The sequence below is a fragment of the Xenopus tropicalis genome, chromosome 5, assembly GCF_000004195.4.
Source record: "Xenopus tropicalis strain Nigerian chromosome 5, UCB_Xtro_10.0, whole genome shotgun sequence".
In the NCBI taxonomy this organism is placed as follows: Eukaryota; Metazoa; Chordata; class Amphibia; order Anura; family Pipidae; genus Xenopus; species Xenopus tropicalis.
The window spans coordinates 74507514-74524700 of NC_030681.2; the positions used below are offsets into that span (position 1 = coordinate 74507514).

The window sequence follows — 17187 nt, forward strand, 5'->3', positions numbered from 1 at the left end:
ACGGAATAATATGTAGACAGGAGTCATGTTAGGATGGACACGGTCCATGGAGTCACATTGCCGTCCTTTTTGTATCATCAAGTGCAATTGAAACCCTGGGGTAAGTAACTCATTCAGTGCTTCTGTACAGTAGACAAGGATAAGAAGCTTTCTTTATCAGTCCCTCAGCTGACAGGAGTAACAGCAGTGTTGCAATAAATCACACATTTATAGGGGAGGTGTGGAATTACAACAGATACCAGTCTACTGTTTTCTTTTACTGCCTCTGTCACTCACTTTAACCATTTCAGCACTTTGCATTTTTATTTCCATATTACATTTATGGAAAGTACAGATACTACATTTAGAATTTCATGTTTTACTACAATTCTATTATATTTTGCCTTTAGCCCATACCCCAAGTCTCAATATAACCATAAATATGGGATATAAATGAATTAAAGTTTGTACAAGCTCAGTCGGAAATAGTGCTTTTTTAAGCATCATGTAAGATTAGAGAGTTTCTAGCAATTGCCATATGTACACATCAAAGGAGGAGGAGGTTGATGGCTGCATGGCCAATGAAATAAATCAGGGCAGCCGATGATATACGCTTTAGGAAATATTTGTATAAAAATATTTATATATATATTGCAGCAAAATCTCATTAATAAGGTGCAAATCCACAGTTTTTTTTAAAAGGACACAATACTCTTGTTCAACATGAGCTGAATGAATACTAATTGCCCATAGTTATAATCTTGCAAAATAATTGGTTTTAATTATTTCCTAAGCTAAATAGGGCAAACAGAAAAATTTAAGATACTCCATGTTTGGTCCCTGTGAGGTAGATAATTAGATTACCATTGTACAGATAATCCTGCATAATGGACTAAAAGAGAGAAAAATTGAGTTGTATACTGGTAATCTAATGATCTTCCTTTACAAGGACCAAACATGGAGTAGCTTCCCTGTTTCCCCTGTTTGACTGAAAAAATGATTAAAAAGAATAAATGTAAAGCCATATTTATTGAACTCATGTGGTACTGCCTCTTTAAATTGAATAGGTTAAGATTATGATTTTTTGATCCTTTCAATTAGTTTTTCAATACAGGTATAGGACCCATTATCCAGAATGCTCGGGACCAAGGGTATTCCGGATAAGGGGTCTTTCCATAATTTGGATCTTAATACCTTAAATCTACTAAAAAATCAATAAAACATTAATTAAACCCAATAGGATTGTTTTGCATCCAATAAGTATTAATTATATCTTAGTTGGAATCAATTACAAGGTTCTGTTTTAATTCTACATAGAAAAAGGAAATCTGTTTTAAAATTCTGAATTATTTGATTAAAATGGAGTCTATGGGAGACAGGCATTCCGTAATTTGGAGCTTTCTGGATAACGGGTTTCTGGATAAGGGGTCCGATACTTGTACTATAAAATGTAACTGCTCACTCAGCTCATACTAAAACCCTGTTCCAAATGCTAGATTACAATGATTACACTGATAACTATGTTGCTGCTGCTACTAAAACCATGGCTATTTATACTGCATTTTTAGGAGCTCAGTCCACAGTGAGCAATAAATACTGACATTTAGAATGGGAGCTTATTACATTCATTTTCTCTAATAAATAATAATAGTTTTTTCTTCTATGAAACCAAATGAAAATGGAAAATTATATGGGAAAACTTTTTAATGGTGAAGTAAACGTTATATTACTCTTATATTACGGTCACTTAACCTTGATGTTGCTCAACACTAATTTCACTGTAAACAACTCCCAGCAAACTATCTATCAAGCGTTTGTTCATGCCTACTTGGGGCTATAAATTAGAATTATAAATTCCAAAGGCAGTTATGGCTGAGATTGGGGACACGGAACTGTGTGCTAAATCTAAAAGTCATCATAGATTACAGTAGGTGGGTTTCCCCCACACTCTCTCTTTCTCTCAGGGGCCAATGCCAGATAAGTGCTGATTCCTACTGAGAACAATAGAAATATAGGTGTTTTTTCTAACAAAGGAATGGATGCACATATGGAACTTAAATATTAAGTTAAATATTAAAACTTTATTCATTGATATTTTAGTTAGCTACAGCATTGTTAATGTTATCTTGAAAAGGACAAGCATAAACCTAACCAAAACAGAAAGGAATTAGCACTAAGCCAGACTAAACTCCAGCAACATATCTATAGCCCCACAGGATGGGTGCAAAATTTACACAGGCCACCCTAAGACATGCTCCCACATACACTCATGCCTGCTATCGTTCTTCCTCGGGTCATAATGTCCCTGGCAGGCCCCAATAGGGGTGATGGACCTTGGTTTCCTCCCCCCACCGTGATTAGGCCAATGCTTGACTTTTTTGTGTTTTACATACACAGCCAAACTAATTATAGTTGAAATGTAACAGTTTTAGATTTTACCAAATTTACAAAAAAAACTTTTTTAATTTTCAAATTTTCAGTTTTTCCAAGTTTTTAACTTTTAGTTTTTCAGTCATATGAAATATAGGGGCCTTAAGTCACTCCTTTAATATTTTGATTCCGTATTATGATTCCGTATTACTAGATATGGCAAGGGGCAAATACAATGAAACCTTGATTTTTGTCAAATGATTGGTACAATTACTCTGCATGACGTATGTATGTATGAATGTGTGTATGTATTACCTGAAAATAATTACAATAAGCCGGGATTCTTAAATAATGCTTTATTGCATGCTTTGGCATTATGCCTGGCTTTTAGTCATAACATCATGACAGTGCATGTGTATATTTTCTCATTGGTCAAAAAAAAAATATCAAAATATCAACACCCTCACTGATTGGGATTCTGCTACACAAGTTACAGAAACAATTGTATTTATAAAATGCACTTTAATGCCCATCATTAAAGGTATGTGAATAAAATATTCAATTCTTCAGTGGACTTACTTTCAGTCCTGTGTCAAATTACAGTTCTTTTAGACCGGAGCCTTCATGGAAATAAACAGTGATCACCCAGCAAGCTAGACAGATGTGAAATTAATTACAGTAGAATTCCTGATCTATTTCATTATGGCTATAGAGACAATTTAGCAGGACAAATATGATAATACAGGGGTAAATAAATGAATGGCGCCATTAGCCAAATGTTCTGAGTTTGCAAATGGCAGGCCCACAGGTAGTTTTACTAAACAATGAACAAGACAAAAGCATCTTATGTTACGTATTAACCACATTAGATTAGTCCCAAACAGCTGTTTATTTGAAAGGCATAATATACCAAACAATATATGATATGGGGTCACTTCTCTGGAATAAGAAGTTTTTTTTTCCAGAACTAAAAATGGTATGTTTTCTTACCAGACAAGACAGCCAAAACCAAGAATATATTTTAATGCATAAGTTCTACAATTAAACACATCTTGCTCTGTTTCCCAAAGTGACAGAAGGACATCAGCACACATGCAGAAGCTGCCTCAGATCAATTGTCCATGCTGAGCTCTCTGGAGATCTTCTTTCACTCTGCTTCTGCAGTTGTTCCATGTAAAGGCTGTCAGTTTTCTAAAGGGTTTCTTCTTTCATCATAAAATTCTCCTTGTAAAAAAGAAATGCAATTGTTGGGCTAAACCCTGGGAAGTGCCACCTTGCTTGTCATATTTCTGGAGTTTGAACAGTTGTCTGTTTAACAGCTGCAATTCTATAAGCTTGGGGCAGGTGGTTCCCTGCCATGCACATCATAGGCTGGATTGTATATCAACATATAGTCCACTGACCTTTCATTTATGTGTGTCTCTGTGTCTCTGTGTATGTGCTGTTTTATCAGCATAGTATTCACTGTACTTACAGTTATATATATACTGAACTGGATCATTTAACAGGTAGCTTGCACGGAAAGTAACATTCACATAGGCATAAAAAATATTCACAACACCATAAAATAGAGTCCTTTGTCAAAAGTAAGCCAGTGAATTTATATTAATATATATTTATATTTATATATATATATACTTCTTTAGGGTGGCACCAATAACGTTTAGATAACAATTTAAATAGAAATAACATCAGTCTTTTGACTGGTCTCAGCAAAGAAGGAAGAAACATTTTTTTTGGCTCTTAAAAGTCTTGTGAGTCCTATTTTCATCCTTTCCTTGCAGTCCTAGAGCTGGTTCAGATATGTTCTAGGTCTTGATTAAAGCTGAGATGTTGGATAAATGGTTTGACTCAGAATCTTTGATCAGCTCAGGAGAGTCCCGCCACAGAAGGAGTAACGACGAGCTGCAAACCAAGATCACAAGCGGTTACCACCAAACCAAAGCAACTCCATGTCAGCTCAGAATGTCACCAATTCTACATGCTGGAGAAAATTTAGCAGGGAGAACAGGTTAAAACCAGTACAGATCCTTGCTTTTATCCTGGGGCTGTAAACCTGGGAATGGAAGAGAAGGAGAGAGAGAAAGAGAAAGAAGAAAAAGGAGATATAAAGGTACAAGATGTTTTAGGACAGGGTGAAATAAAAGTATGTGATAAATTTAATGTGGTAGGTTGGGATATTTTAGGACAAGAAGCTAGAGCAAGAGGGTTAGGAGAAAAGGATAAGTAAAGTAAAAGAAGTAAAGATCAAAATATTTACACAAAACAAAGAAGCACACTGTGGAGCTTGGTCTGTGCCCCACTATAGGTTAGGTGTAATATATCTATATACATTCATTTCTCTGGTTTGGCTTTAATAATTAAAGTGTTCAGGTTTTGTCAGATTAGTGAACTGTGTCCCTACCCCTTTAATATGAAACCACAATAAAGGGCTTATTTGTCAGTTTTCGATTTTTTATGAATTTTAGAAGTTTTACATTCGAGTTTTTGGATTTTTTGCACTTAATAAATATTGAACATTCAAGTTTTGAACCATAATTGCAATATTGGGAGTTTTAGCACAAAAAAATTGAATCGTGGAAAAAATTTGAATTTGAGCATTGATAAATCACCCCGTTACAGGTTTGCTGGAGAAAATGTGATGCTGGCTGAGGTAAGGCCACTTCCATTTGTGCTACCTGTTACAAATGGGTGGAGTTTTGCAACACATTTATAAAGACTTTATTGATTTTTAAAAAAATCACATTGATTATATATTAATCATATTCAAATTAAATAAAAGCAAATTTAGTTATTGAACATAACCAGAATGCTTCTCTTTGCTGAGGAATTCAAAGGGAAAATGTAATTGTTAATGACAGGCGTTCCTCACACAGCTGTGTTTCCCTTGACTGATGCTGTTACTGTATACATTAAGACATATTCCAGTGGAATGATGTATAGGAGTATTTACAATAGGTGGTTTGTACAGTGAAACACACCTAAAGAAAACATTAATGGAATACTGGAGGACTCCAATGCCAGGTTTAGGATATATAAAAGGGGTGGCCTGCTTTTGGGAAGACCCAGTGTACAATGAAACACAGCTTTGCTATGAAGTATTTATTCTTGCCCCTCAGCATTTATAGCAATATAACAGATAATAAAACATTGCTTGTAACAGCTATAGAGCCCAGAATAAACAGTATTTAGCCCCCTAAATAACAGGATAGCTACATTTCTGGAGACATTCCACACCCAACCACTGCCCTGGCTCCATTTTGTCATGCTACTGCAGCTGAGAAAATACATATTTTGCTTACAATAAGTAACCAGTAATAGTGTACAAACATCTATTTCTTAACAAAGAAATTTAATAAGCTTACCTGCATCTACATTAAGGCCAATGCTCTGTCCCATGTCTGTTGCTGGCCCTGTAAATGGCCCAGGTGTTGTCCATGCAGAAGTGGCTGGCTCTCCTTTTCCCAAATCACACTGTGCAGTAGATGCAGATGTTCCTGCTGGGGTGATCCTGTGAGGTCGAACAGAAGCTGGCACAAGGAGGGAGCTGTAGCGGGGATCAAAGTGCGTGCTGTAGACCTCATGCATACCTGACCGAGGGTAACTGGAGCCTTGAGTATTTATAGCTCCCCCAATTGCATAAGGGTGGTGATGATGGTGATGATGATGTGCATGGTGCCAGGGCTCTGGAGGACCTTGGTGAAGGTGACTGTGAAGAGATGCTGGGGAATAAGGGTCTGCCCCAAATGGAATCTCTGTGTGTGGACCACTGAGAGGACTAGCTAGACTGCTACTTAAGGAAGAAGGAGCAGAAACTGCAGAAGGCTGGTAACTGCTATTCCAAAATGAAGGTGGGAAGCTCCTTTGGCTCATTGGGAAAGATGAATCTGCAGAAAAAATTTATTAAAAAATTAGAATTAACCTACACACAACATCTTGGAATCTATAAAGTTATTATCCCATACCAGCCATAGTGCAAACACTTAATACACTAATGCCCTAATGTAACAGGCGCTAAGTTTGTCCAGGTACAGTAACCCACTTTAGGTGGCACCGCCCAGCTAGTTACCAGGGGAACCATTCTTAAAATTAGAATTTTAGCTCTTCTATTGCAGAGAGCATTACAGAGCTCTCTGCACTAGCAATGCGGCCACCTCGGCCCGCTCCAAAGCATAAAAGGTAAGTGCAGGGGGTGCAAGTGAGGGTGGCTTTTGATACGCTGTCTCAGTAAAGCCAAATAAAAATACTAACATCTACAATTAACTTGGTTATTAAACCCAATTATCATTATTATCATTCTTTTCTAGCATTTGAAAAGATCTTGCTGAGTTGCTGGACTTGCATGAACATCAGGGAAAGGTTTTACAAATTTTATGATAAAAAATTGATAAATCTGCCCCCCCAAGTACCATGGCGCCTGTATCATGTATCAGTGGTGTCTATTATTTCTCAGCAGCTCAGGGCAGGTGTTAATTCCATGAATTGCAAATTGGCGCTGCCACAAGGAGTATGTGTAATATAAGTACATGTTCCTAGCATCAAATTGTGCAAAATTCTGCATCCAGTTTAGTGATTCGCACTCATGCTTGTATGTTAGTGAGTCCTAGTGGCTATTTTCAAAAAGAATATACAAATACATTAATTTTTGTCCCACTCTGTTATTAAAGACAATAAGAAGAATAAGAATTCTTACTAAGTAAATCTTTTATTGGTTGTTATTAATCAGAAAATTGTTAGTTAATTAGGTCAGTAATAGTAAATAAGCTCCTACATAAATTGGGGAAAATAGCACATATGCCACTTTGTTTTCACATTTTGCTGCTCAAAAACCTACAAACAAAAGGAATACAATTAAAAGGAATCCCTCCCCTTTCAAAATACAAGTATCTCCCAGAATGTAGGGGGTCTTTTATTTATATAGTTAATGTTCATGCATAACATAAGCCCAACCAACAATACAAGCTTGCTGGTACAACATTCTGGTGTAAATACAACTGGACCCCACAGCCAAAAACTTTTAGGGTCACTACACTTTAGAGAAGATGAACTGTTTGACAAAAATACCACTCTGGAGCCCCTACATTTCTGGGAGCCCCAGCAGCTCCAGTCTAACAGCACCAATGTTACCAAAAATATGCAGATATTCTAAACACATGCTTAAAAGAACCAGGAATTTTTTTTTCAAATTATTATAAGTATTATTATTATTATAAAGCCCCGTTTCATTTTCGTTTTGCTACTTCCCCTTCCCTGTAGTTAGCTGAGTTAATTCAAACTGAGATAATGAGCTCTGTATAAACACCCCCCTCCCAGTGAACTCATGGTGAACCATGGAGTATACTGCCCCTTTAATGTTAAATGGACAATAACAGTATTGGTGCATGTTCTCTGTCCTGCATGAATATGCTTTCAATCACAATATTAATAATTCTCAATGCATGTCTGAATGCACTTTGTGTTGCATGTTCAGCACGGTCTACTGATAAATAAGGTAGGAGCAATCACTTTTCCATATAACTGCCCGACATGTCATAATAAATATGGCTGTTGTATAATATAATATAAATTCAATATACACAATAAAAAAGGGTTACTGTGTCAGCATAAGCGCTCCATTGTGTTCTGAAATACAAAACCTCTCTTTCTTTCAACAGTCATTATTATCATTCTTCATTTATATATCACTGATTGCCCACGTAGCGCTTAGAGTCCCTTCACATGCATTATGATCAATTTTATCCAGAGGCAATTTAACTGCTTGTGGGTATTGACCTATAATCAAGCCTAGAACCCTAGCACTGCAGAGCAGCAGGACTAACCATTGGGCCAACTGCTGCCCATCCTGTTTCCATCCGAACTAAGGCACTCAAACAATACAACAGTCTGTTTCAGCAAGTTGACTATTAATACACAAGAGCCATGGATGACTTCTAAAACATGTTGTTTGAGGTGGTACTTAGTAAAACCATAAATGAAAATGGGTGCACATTAGTGACAACAGCTGCAGCTTCAAGTGCTAATGTACATACATGCCTACCACTTTAACTATAACATCCCCTTTAACTATAATAAATATGCAAGATTTTTATTGAAAAAAGATTATTATTTTGTGAGTTGTTAAGTACTGTATGTCTTTGGATAAATTACCTTAAAACTATCCAGATAAATTGTCTTTGCTTTTTTTTGTTGCATGTTCTTTAACTCACAAACTGGAATGCTGTAAAAATCGGATGATGTTAGCTAAATGCCAGCCATACACATTACAATCCTCAGGGTCTTTGCTTGATTTGGCCACTTAGGATCATAAGAGGTGCCTGTGTAGAACTGATAGGACATTTTGGATTTTCACGCCAGCCCTTTAGATATCTGGCTGAGCCCTGACAGGATGCTTAGGCAAACAATGTTTTGGCCTTTTACATGTGCTAATAAGCTGCCAGTTTGGACAGGAGCAGCAAAATCAGCAGACCATAGTGGCAGTATATGGCCAGCTTTTTACAGATCAAAACAAAATCAAGAACAAGGATAGGTACCTTATTACCGTGTCATACAATATCATTGGAGCATTCTGTATTATAGTTTTGTATTTAGATTTGTAGTGTCACAAGTAAAGGATTGTAACAAGGGGGTGTGGCTGTGTTCCCTTGCTGTAATTGGGTCTGCTCATATGAAGTTATTCAATAGGAAAATGTTGAAATATCGAACCGAATCTTGACCCTAATTCTCATGTTCACATTTTAGCAAAATCAAAAAAAGATGTCATTACCCGTCAATAAAATATACCACTACAGTTGGTTCAACATAATTTTGCTTGAACACTAAGGGGCACATTTACTAAGACCTAATATTTCTTTTTTTTTTTTTTAAATATTCGAATAAAAGAATTTCCACGAATGTCTAAGATTTTCATAAAAGTCTGTGCAGGAAAAAGTCACATAACTGTGGCTTTTTCAAATCATTGCACTGAAACCTTTACTTTTTAGAATTGTTGCACAAAACAACAGTGTCAAAAATCCGAAACCTCTATGGTTTAGAAGCAAAAGAAGGATCCTCCAGGGAGGGTAAGTGACATCTGCCATTGGCTTCTACATGATCTTGGCACATTTTAGCTGGTGCATTGCCGGATCCTGATTTGTAGCCATTTTGTTGCATAGTAAACCTTGAAAAAGTTGCGACTTTTAGCGCAAAAAGATCCACATCGGGAAAAAAAAATCTGAGATGCATAGTTTTAGACTTTTGGGTCCAAGTGCCTTTGTGGTCCATTATTTGTTCAGGGTCAACTCACCCACATGTAAAAAGTTTACTTATACATCAGCATTGTCCTCTCAGCAATTTAGTATTAATCCAAAATCTCACTCTAAAGGCATGGGCTGATTGGGTACAATGAACGACCAACTGGCACACTGACTGAACAGATGGAAAGAAAATGAAGGGCCCACATGACCATCTTTGGTTCTGATCACTTGTGCAAAGAGCACGAATGATCAGAACAGCAGGAAGTGGAGTTGTAGCTTCTCTTCCCAGAAATTTCAAAGCTGTGAAATTCCTGTATACCACCATACACAGTTTTATACAATATTAATGCTATACGTATGGCTACCTTAAGGTTAATATCAGGAGCCCAGAGACAGGTGGATTCCATTTACATTTATGACATGAGATACAGTGTTTTCTCTGCCAATGGAGAAAATGCCAAGTCTGTCTTTAGGCTAACTGTCCCACAGGGGGGGTTCTTCATCCAAAAAATGTGATCCCTCTTGGGGTGGGGGGTGGGGGGAACCACAGCATCCAAATACTGTTCTGTCCCTCCATCCTATGAATGTAGCTGCATGCTAAGAACCTCAATGGAAATTGGTTTACTGTTGGCATTAGACATATTATTGGAGAGGGCTTTAGCCCTTCAGCCTGCCTGCTAGAGATGGAGAAAGGTTTTACCCAAGACAGGAGCACTCTCTTTGATCACTGTGCATTGGTTCTGATCAAAGAGGACAATCTATACTGTAACAACTACTTACACAGTCTTTCAAGTTATGGGGGAAGGTGGGGTATGCACTTTTTTAATATGTTGACTGAGCTTATGATAAAAAGGGTTTAAGATACTAGTATTAGATGGTCACTCAGATCTGGATGCAAGTTCTGTACCATGAAGCTCCATTCATTCCTCCATGTACAGTCCCATTCAACCATGCTCAGCCCTCCATGTACTGTACCAACCAGCCCCACTCACCCTTCCACTCACTTACCCATTAATGTACTATACCACCCAACCCACTGAACCCAATATGTACTGTACCCACAGCCCCTTCACTCCTCCATGTACTGTACCCAGAATCACCATATAATATACGCACCATCTGCACTCACCCTCTGTATACTGTTCCCATGTACCCCACTTACCCCTCCATGTACTGGCACTTCTAGACGACTTGGCACTGGCACTGCTGGGGGAGTAACTGCTGGGTTGGCTGAGGGCCCTGCTGAAGTGCTCATCCACCACAGAGCTAATGTCCCCCTGGAAGTAAGTGAAGAGGACACATCTGGAGCTGATGTATTCTGCCTCTGGGGGCCTCTCCTTCTCTGGGCTGCACTCCTCTTCCTTGATGCTGGGGGGCACATGGCTGGAGAAGGAGCTGCCGCTGCTGGTGGCGCTGCTGCTGGTACTGCTGCTCTCTGGGGCTTCCTGCATCTTCGAGTAAAAGGCAAGTTTCTAAAGAATAGAAGAACATAGGTCAATCACACAAAACGGGTGAAATCCTACTATTCCCTTTAAGCAGGATTTGTACCTATGAGTGTCAGTGATTGCAGCCATGTAACATACTGTATGTCCCTGTATTACTGATACATGTCCATCCCCAGCCCCCTGCGCTGCGTGGTGGCCACACGGGCCATAAAATGTACATGGAATGAAGGGATTTGTAACTTGCACAACCCGCAAAATTCCAATTTCTCTAGTGCCTGTCTATCCGACCCGAGTGAATTACTCTTTGTGCCCATAGGATAATTCGATCACGTCCAGCTGGAATAGTAATTTCCCATTAACAGCACATTTTACGTTTTCATTCATTTCTTCACGTCTAAAAAGTGCACACAGGCAACCAATATATGGCTAGTAAGCTACGTTTTAGTTTTCTGCTAAAACCAGAAGAAAACAAGAAATCAATTTTCGATTTTCCCCTTTTTCTATTAAATAATACATTTTAACCACAAGTATTTGACTTTATTTAACATATTCAAAAATGTATAAAGGTGTAAGAAACTTCGTTACTTTTCTCCAACATTGTTGAAGTTCTCAAATACAATCATTTTTAGCTACTAATCTGAGGCGTTAAAAAATTATTGCTGTTATTTCCACTGGGACTGAAGTATATACATATGAATCATGTGTACCTTTGGTAAAACGCTGCGGATTATGTTGGAGCTATATAAATCAAATATTTGCTTATATAGCTGAATTAAAAAATAACTATAGAAAAGTATTATTTATAGCTGAATTAAAAAATAACTATAGAGAAGTAGTTTTTGCTTTTATGCACCGTGGCTAAGCGATGAAACTGGAGACTTTTCAATACCTAGGGGTTTTTCCATAAATGTGTATATCTAAAGACCACAGCACAGATATGAAATTCCGTTATTATCATATACATTTAGTCAGTGCAAATAATACCATCTACGAAATTTCATGTTTATAATATGGATACAAATCGGTAACATACAATTTGTAAGAACGAATTCCCAAGATGCCAACTACCATTTCGCAAAAAAAGTGTATAACAACAGAATCAAAAGCCGTCACTTACATATACAATATCATGCATATTAGTCACAGTCATCCAAATCATATAACCACAAAGTTACAAGATTTTTCAATAACAATCTAAAATCTGCCATTTCTTGGGAATTTGTAATCTGCATCCAATTTCTGACAAACTCGTTATTTACCGCTCTGCATCTCAGCTATGACAATTGCCTTTTCATAACTCAATTTGCTAATTGGTAACATTTAAAATCAACGATTTTCATGTCAAATATACCAATTACTACCTATAAAATATATTTTAGTTCTGCTCAAACCTACCATATGAGTTGCTGTTATTTCTAGGCGAAGGGATTCAGTCCTTACTTGTCAACTTACCAGACTGTGGAATTCCTACAACACTGATATTTTGTTACAAAATGCTATTTATTGCACAGGAACTTTTAGAAACAGGAGGCAGAGCAGCGATTAGTTCCGTGCAGACAGAATACAATGGGAACTGCTGTGAGTCGTTGCGATTGCGATGCCAGTGAGTGTGGGAACACGTGGAACGGACTAGGACAGGTGCAGACTATGGGAAAGGGATCTTTCCAGCCTAGAAACATTCTCTCGAATTAGATGGAATAGAACCGGCTCACACAGCCCAGGATATCTTTCTGCCCGCACAAATCTGTTAGATCTTATTGCTCCGTAATGCTTAAAACTTAAGCCAGCAGAGTTTGCAATCTTTTCTTTTGTCTATACTATAAAATATAGCACTTCTGATCAATACAGAGATTAGTCATAAGATTTCCATACGAAATTATATCGCATGAAGTCAACATTTTTTACAGGACACAATGAACAGCACAACCCTACGGTTTATTGATGATAAATCAGTCGCAGCAAGATGACTGCTAGCTAGTGGCTGGATAAATATTAGTCTTTGCACCTAATCACGAACCCATTAGCCCAGTGCTAGAAATCGCAGCTTGCCAATTGCTCAGTTTCAGCCGGCGTTGGATATTCTGTTAAATGTCCCACTAACGGTGAAGACACAAGGAGCTACTAGTAGCAGCTACGTGTCATGGCTACAAAAATACACAATGCTGATCATTTACCGATAATTGTCTCTACATGTGTTTTAACAGGCAATTCTCAGAACTGTCTATGGCAGGGTATTTTCTGGCGTTTAGTAGCCATGACAAGTAGCTGCTATTATGTAGCTCTTGGGCAAAGTGGCAGCCAGTTTCAGCTAAAATTAGCCAAGTTGTCACTAAAGTTGTTAGGATCACATAGAATAGGAGCTGAGGTGCAAGCTTGCCATTTGGGTGGCACTTTAGAGAAACACAGCTGCTGGGCTTTCATGTGACTCACCTGACATGCTATTTGTATACCCAGGTTCTGCCCAGTGCAAGGCATGCTATTTGTATACCCAGGTTCTGCCCAGTGCAAGGCATGCTATTTGTATACCCAGGTTCTGCCCAGTGCAAAGATCCCACATGTCACGTACCTGATGATAGGGACTGTATGCTGCTGCAAAGTAAGGCTGAGGAGGACCGTACACTTGGTACATAACATCCAGACAGCTCATGGCTAGCGAGGGATGATGCTCCTAGTTTAGTTCGGGCTTTCTTTTCTCTGTTTGCCTTCTCATCAAGCTCCACAATTACTCCTCCATGCAAGCTCCTCTTGGTTAGATCCTTGTGATTATGTGCAGAAGCTGCAGTCTCCGATGGGCAGCGCTACCCCTGACAGACCGGCGTGTGCGGGTACAGACTAAACTCCAGTATGGGACAAGCTACAGTGCACTAAGCAGCTCGGCTGCAGCTGGAGGGCATTTAAACCTTGCGCATGCGCGATGGATCCCCAGTTCTGCTGAACAAGAGCCGTACGGAATAACCAAGGAGGTGGGAAACCTGAAAAGCCAATCGCCAGTGTAGCTGTACTTGCTATTGTGGCAGGCAATGCTGTTCTCTCTGGCCCGGCCTTAACTGCACCCTAGTATGATGGGCACCATTCCACATTCTAAAAAGCAATGTACAAAGTCTACACTGTGTTAAAAAAATTTTTTTTTTATGTACTTTATATGCTTTGCATACTTTTATACAGAATTATAATAGTCGAGTATGTTACGTTTAGGGTTGCCACCTTTTGTGAAAAAATACAGTGTTTCCTTTAGTTTTCTTTCTTTCCTATTAATAACGTTGGTATCGAGCCTCATTTTTACCGGCCAGGTGGCCACCCTAGTCGTACTCTTTACTTATGGTGGCAAGTGAAGCTGAACACTTTGAACATAGTCATGATCATCATTAATGTAGTTATATAGGGCTAGCAAGGTTCCCAGCACTTTCTAGTAATTTATAACAATAAGACTTACAAATAAGGTCTTACAATGATTTAACAAACAAGTTAAGTAACGGGTCAGTAGTCATTAACTAGCTCTGGACTTGTGGAGGTATGTGATACAACCTTGTATAATACAAATAAGGCAAATAAACTGTTCTTGTAAGTAGGAGCAATATTTACCAGGGCAGCAGGAAATGTTAGAGCTGCTATAGGCCAACTGTACAAAGAGAGTGATTGGCTACTTAAGATGCTTGCATGCAGCCAATCTGAGATTTAATTTGTGATGCCAGCCTTAATGCTTGCCTTCAGCTGCACTGCCCACCTCTCTCACACACACTGCCCCATGCAGCTATTATTTAGGGAGCCACCTGCATCAGTTAGTTGTAGAGTTTCTGTATGTAATTCATTAGCATATAGGGTCATATCCCTATGTGTCCTCCTGATATTATATTGAAGTCCTGATATAGCCTTTGTCTGCAGAAAACAATGATAATTATGATTACAAAGCCAAATGGCCCTAATTCATAATGGTGGGACTGGTAGGCAATTGCCACCCCTTTGCCCCGTAAAATCATTGTTACCTAAGGGGTTCTGGCTATTTATTTTAATATTTGGAAACATCTTTAGTTAGAGTCTACTTACTGTATTTGAAGTGGTATTCAGGAGTAATAAAATAATGTTGCAGGGTTAGGTATCAGACAAATGTCATTCATTACAAATGTACATAAACAAAAACAACATATTGCACAATAAGAGAATAACTACATTCATGCTCATTCAGGGCTACATTCCAAGGTGGAAAACTGCACCTGTGCAGTAACCTAGAACAACCAATCACTCAATTTATTTTTTTACTTGCACTGGATTTAACAAAGCTAATTGATGATTGGTTACTATGGGTTACATCATTAGTACCCATGTTTGTAACCAAGTCCTAGTCTCTTTAGGATTACAGCTGGAGCTCAATATAAAAAACAGCAAATGTGCTATAAAAGGGACATAGGTCTTCGTAAGCAGTGTATGTTTAAACAGTTAGGGTTTTTTTCCTTAAAATTCATTAAATGTACAAGGGAGTGGGCAGAGGAGTCTGTAGTAAGAAAATGGTGGTTTCTGTTTGGTGATGATCAAGTAGATAGGTTCTCTGCACTCAGCCTTCCAGATCTTATGCATATACCCCAAAGACGATAGAGCCCCACTCTCTGCAGACATCAGTTCTAAAAAGCAATTCTGGGGTAGCACAAAGAACGCAATTATAATACAAAAGGGCTTTATTGTTATGCCACACACAACATATCTCAGGCTCCTTCTGTGCCCCTTATCAAGTGCACATATACAAGCCGTGTATGTGAAATTTAAAGAGACCCACCCCCATCAAGTGACCTAAAGAATCGAAGCTTGGTAAGAACCTTCCCCTTTTGTTTGTATATCCAATATCAGAAGGGAAAAGCATATCTTTAAGCATACACCCTCTCTTAGGGCTGTGACAGACAGGGAGATTAGTCGCCTGCGACAAATCTCCCTTGTCGCGGGCGACTAATCTCCCTGAAATGCCATCCCACTGGCTAGAGTGTAAATCGGTGGTGGGATGGCATACGCAGCGATTTGTCGAAATCGCCTTGAAAGGAAACTTTGGCGATTTTGGCGCCGCATATGCCATTCCACCGGCGATTTACATTCTAGGCGGTGGGACTAATCTCCCTGTCTGCCACGGCCCTTATAGCTAAATAATGTGTGGGGGGGGTTCCTTAAACAAAGTCCCTAATTGTATATCATTCTGCATCAAGGACCAATATCTCAACACTATTTTCTCCGCTTTAGGACATTATAGGCATTATATTGGGAAAAAAAAATGTCTTAAAACTGCTGACAGGTTATCTTTTTTGAGAGTAAATCATCCCTAGACATCTCAGTTGTACTTTGTGAAGCCTTAATTATATCTCTAGGTTTCTGCTTGGGTATGAAGGGGTGGGAGGGTATGTGGTCAAAGTCTTCTTCTTTCAAACATTTTGTTTCTCATTTACTGTTGCCAGACACAAGCACTATATGCTAAGCATATTTGAGGCATAGCTATCAAAGCATGAAACTAGACCCCTCAGTAGTCCATCAGAGGAATCTCTACAAATCTCTTAGCACTTATATGGAATTGATCATGCATATTTATAAAAGGATGAAAATAGAGCTTGCGTTTTTTAAAAAAACCTTTTTCTGGAAACCCTATACAAATGAATGGAGATAAGTAAAATTTCATTTCATTTACCTAGTTAGATGTCATAAACACACCACCTGTTTCTTGTGAACCAGGGCAATATCACAACCCAAATATGCATACATTTGTCCTATTCATACAATATTCTACTGCTTCAGGAATAATATCTTGAGAGTTTTATCTTCCCAAACGACTGCTTATATATAAACAGGAGAAAATGTTCATCTATGATAATAGTGAAGGATTAAGATCTGACCTTTGGCTTCAATGGGTTTTTGGGAATTTAATTTCAGTGCTATCTAAAGAGAAACAGGTTGAGCAGTACTTTGTTGAAGTGTTACTGTTGCCCTACTACACTTGCTATGCCCCAATGACATTATTTCCATATGTTATAATTATCTTGGGTAATACTGATTATATCCAGTGGCACTACTGGCACTATTGTACATTCTATCCAGGCCTGGATTGGCAATTTGTCGATTTTGGCAAATGCCAGAGAGGCTGCTGTAAGATGCTTGTGGGTTCTGTTTGGGCCTCTGTGTACTTGAAATAC

The 17187-nt window shown here is 38.4% G+C and overlaps 1 protein-coding gene across 5 annotated transcripts; it reads right to left on the reverse strand.

Annotated features, from left to right (window-relative positions):
- Positions 1–2690: 2690 nt before the first annotated feature.
- On the reverse strand, positions 2691–13953 carry vgll2 (vestigial like family member 2). 5 transcript variants are annotated; one of them, NM_203847.1, is given in 4 exon segments: positions 2691–4254; positions 5715–6236; positions 10744–11053; positions 13593–13909. In NM_203847.1, coding segments are annotated over 4 exon segments (954 nt in total). In that variant the 5' UTR covers positions 13674–13909; the 3' UTR covers positions 2691–4213.
- Positions 13954–17187: the final 3234 nt, after the last annotated feature.

Coding starts and splice junctions, on each gene's coding strand:
- vgll2 (XM_012962842.3), bottom strand. CDS start 13,673: ATGAGCTGTCTGGATGTTATGTACCAAGTGTACGGTCCTCCTCAGCCT. Junction 6,237..10,743: donor AAGTGCCAGTACATGGAGGG/GTAAGTGGGGTA, acceptor TTTTTTCTGCAG/ATTCATCTTTCCCAATGAGC. Junction 4,406..5,714: donor TGGCCTTAATGTAGATGCAG/GTAAGCTTATTA, acceptor TTCCATTCCCAG/GTTTACAGCCCCAGGATAAA.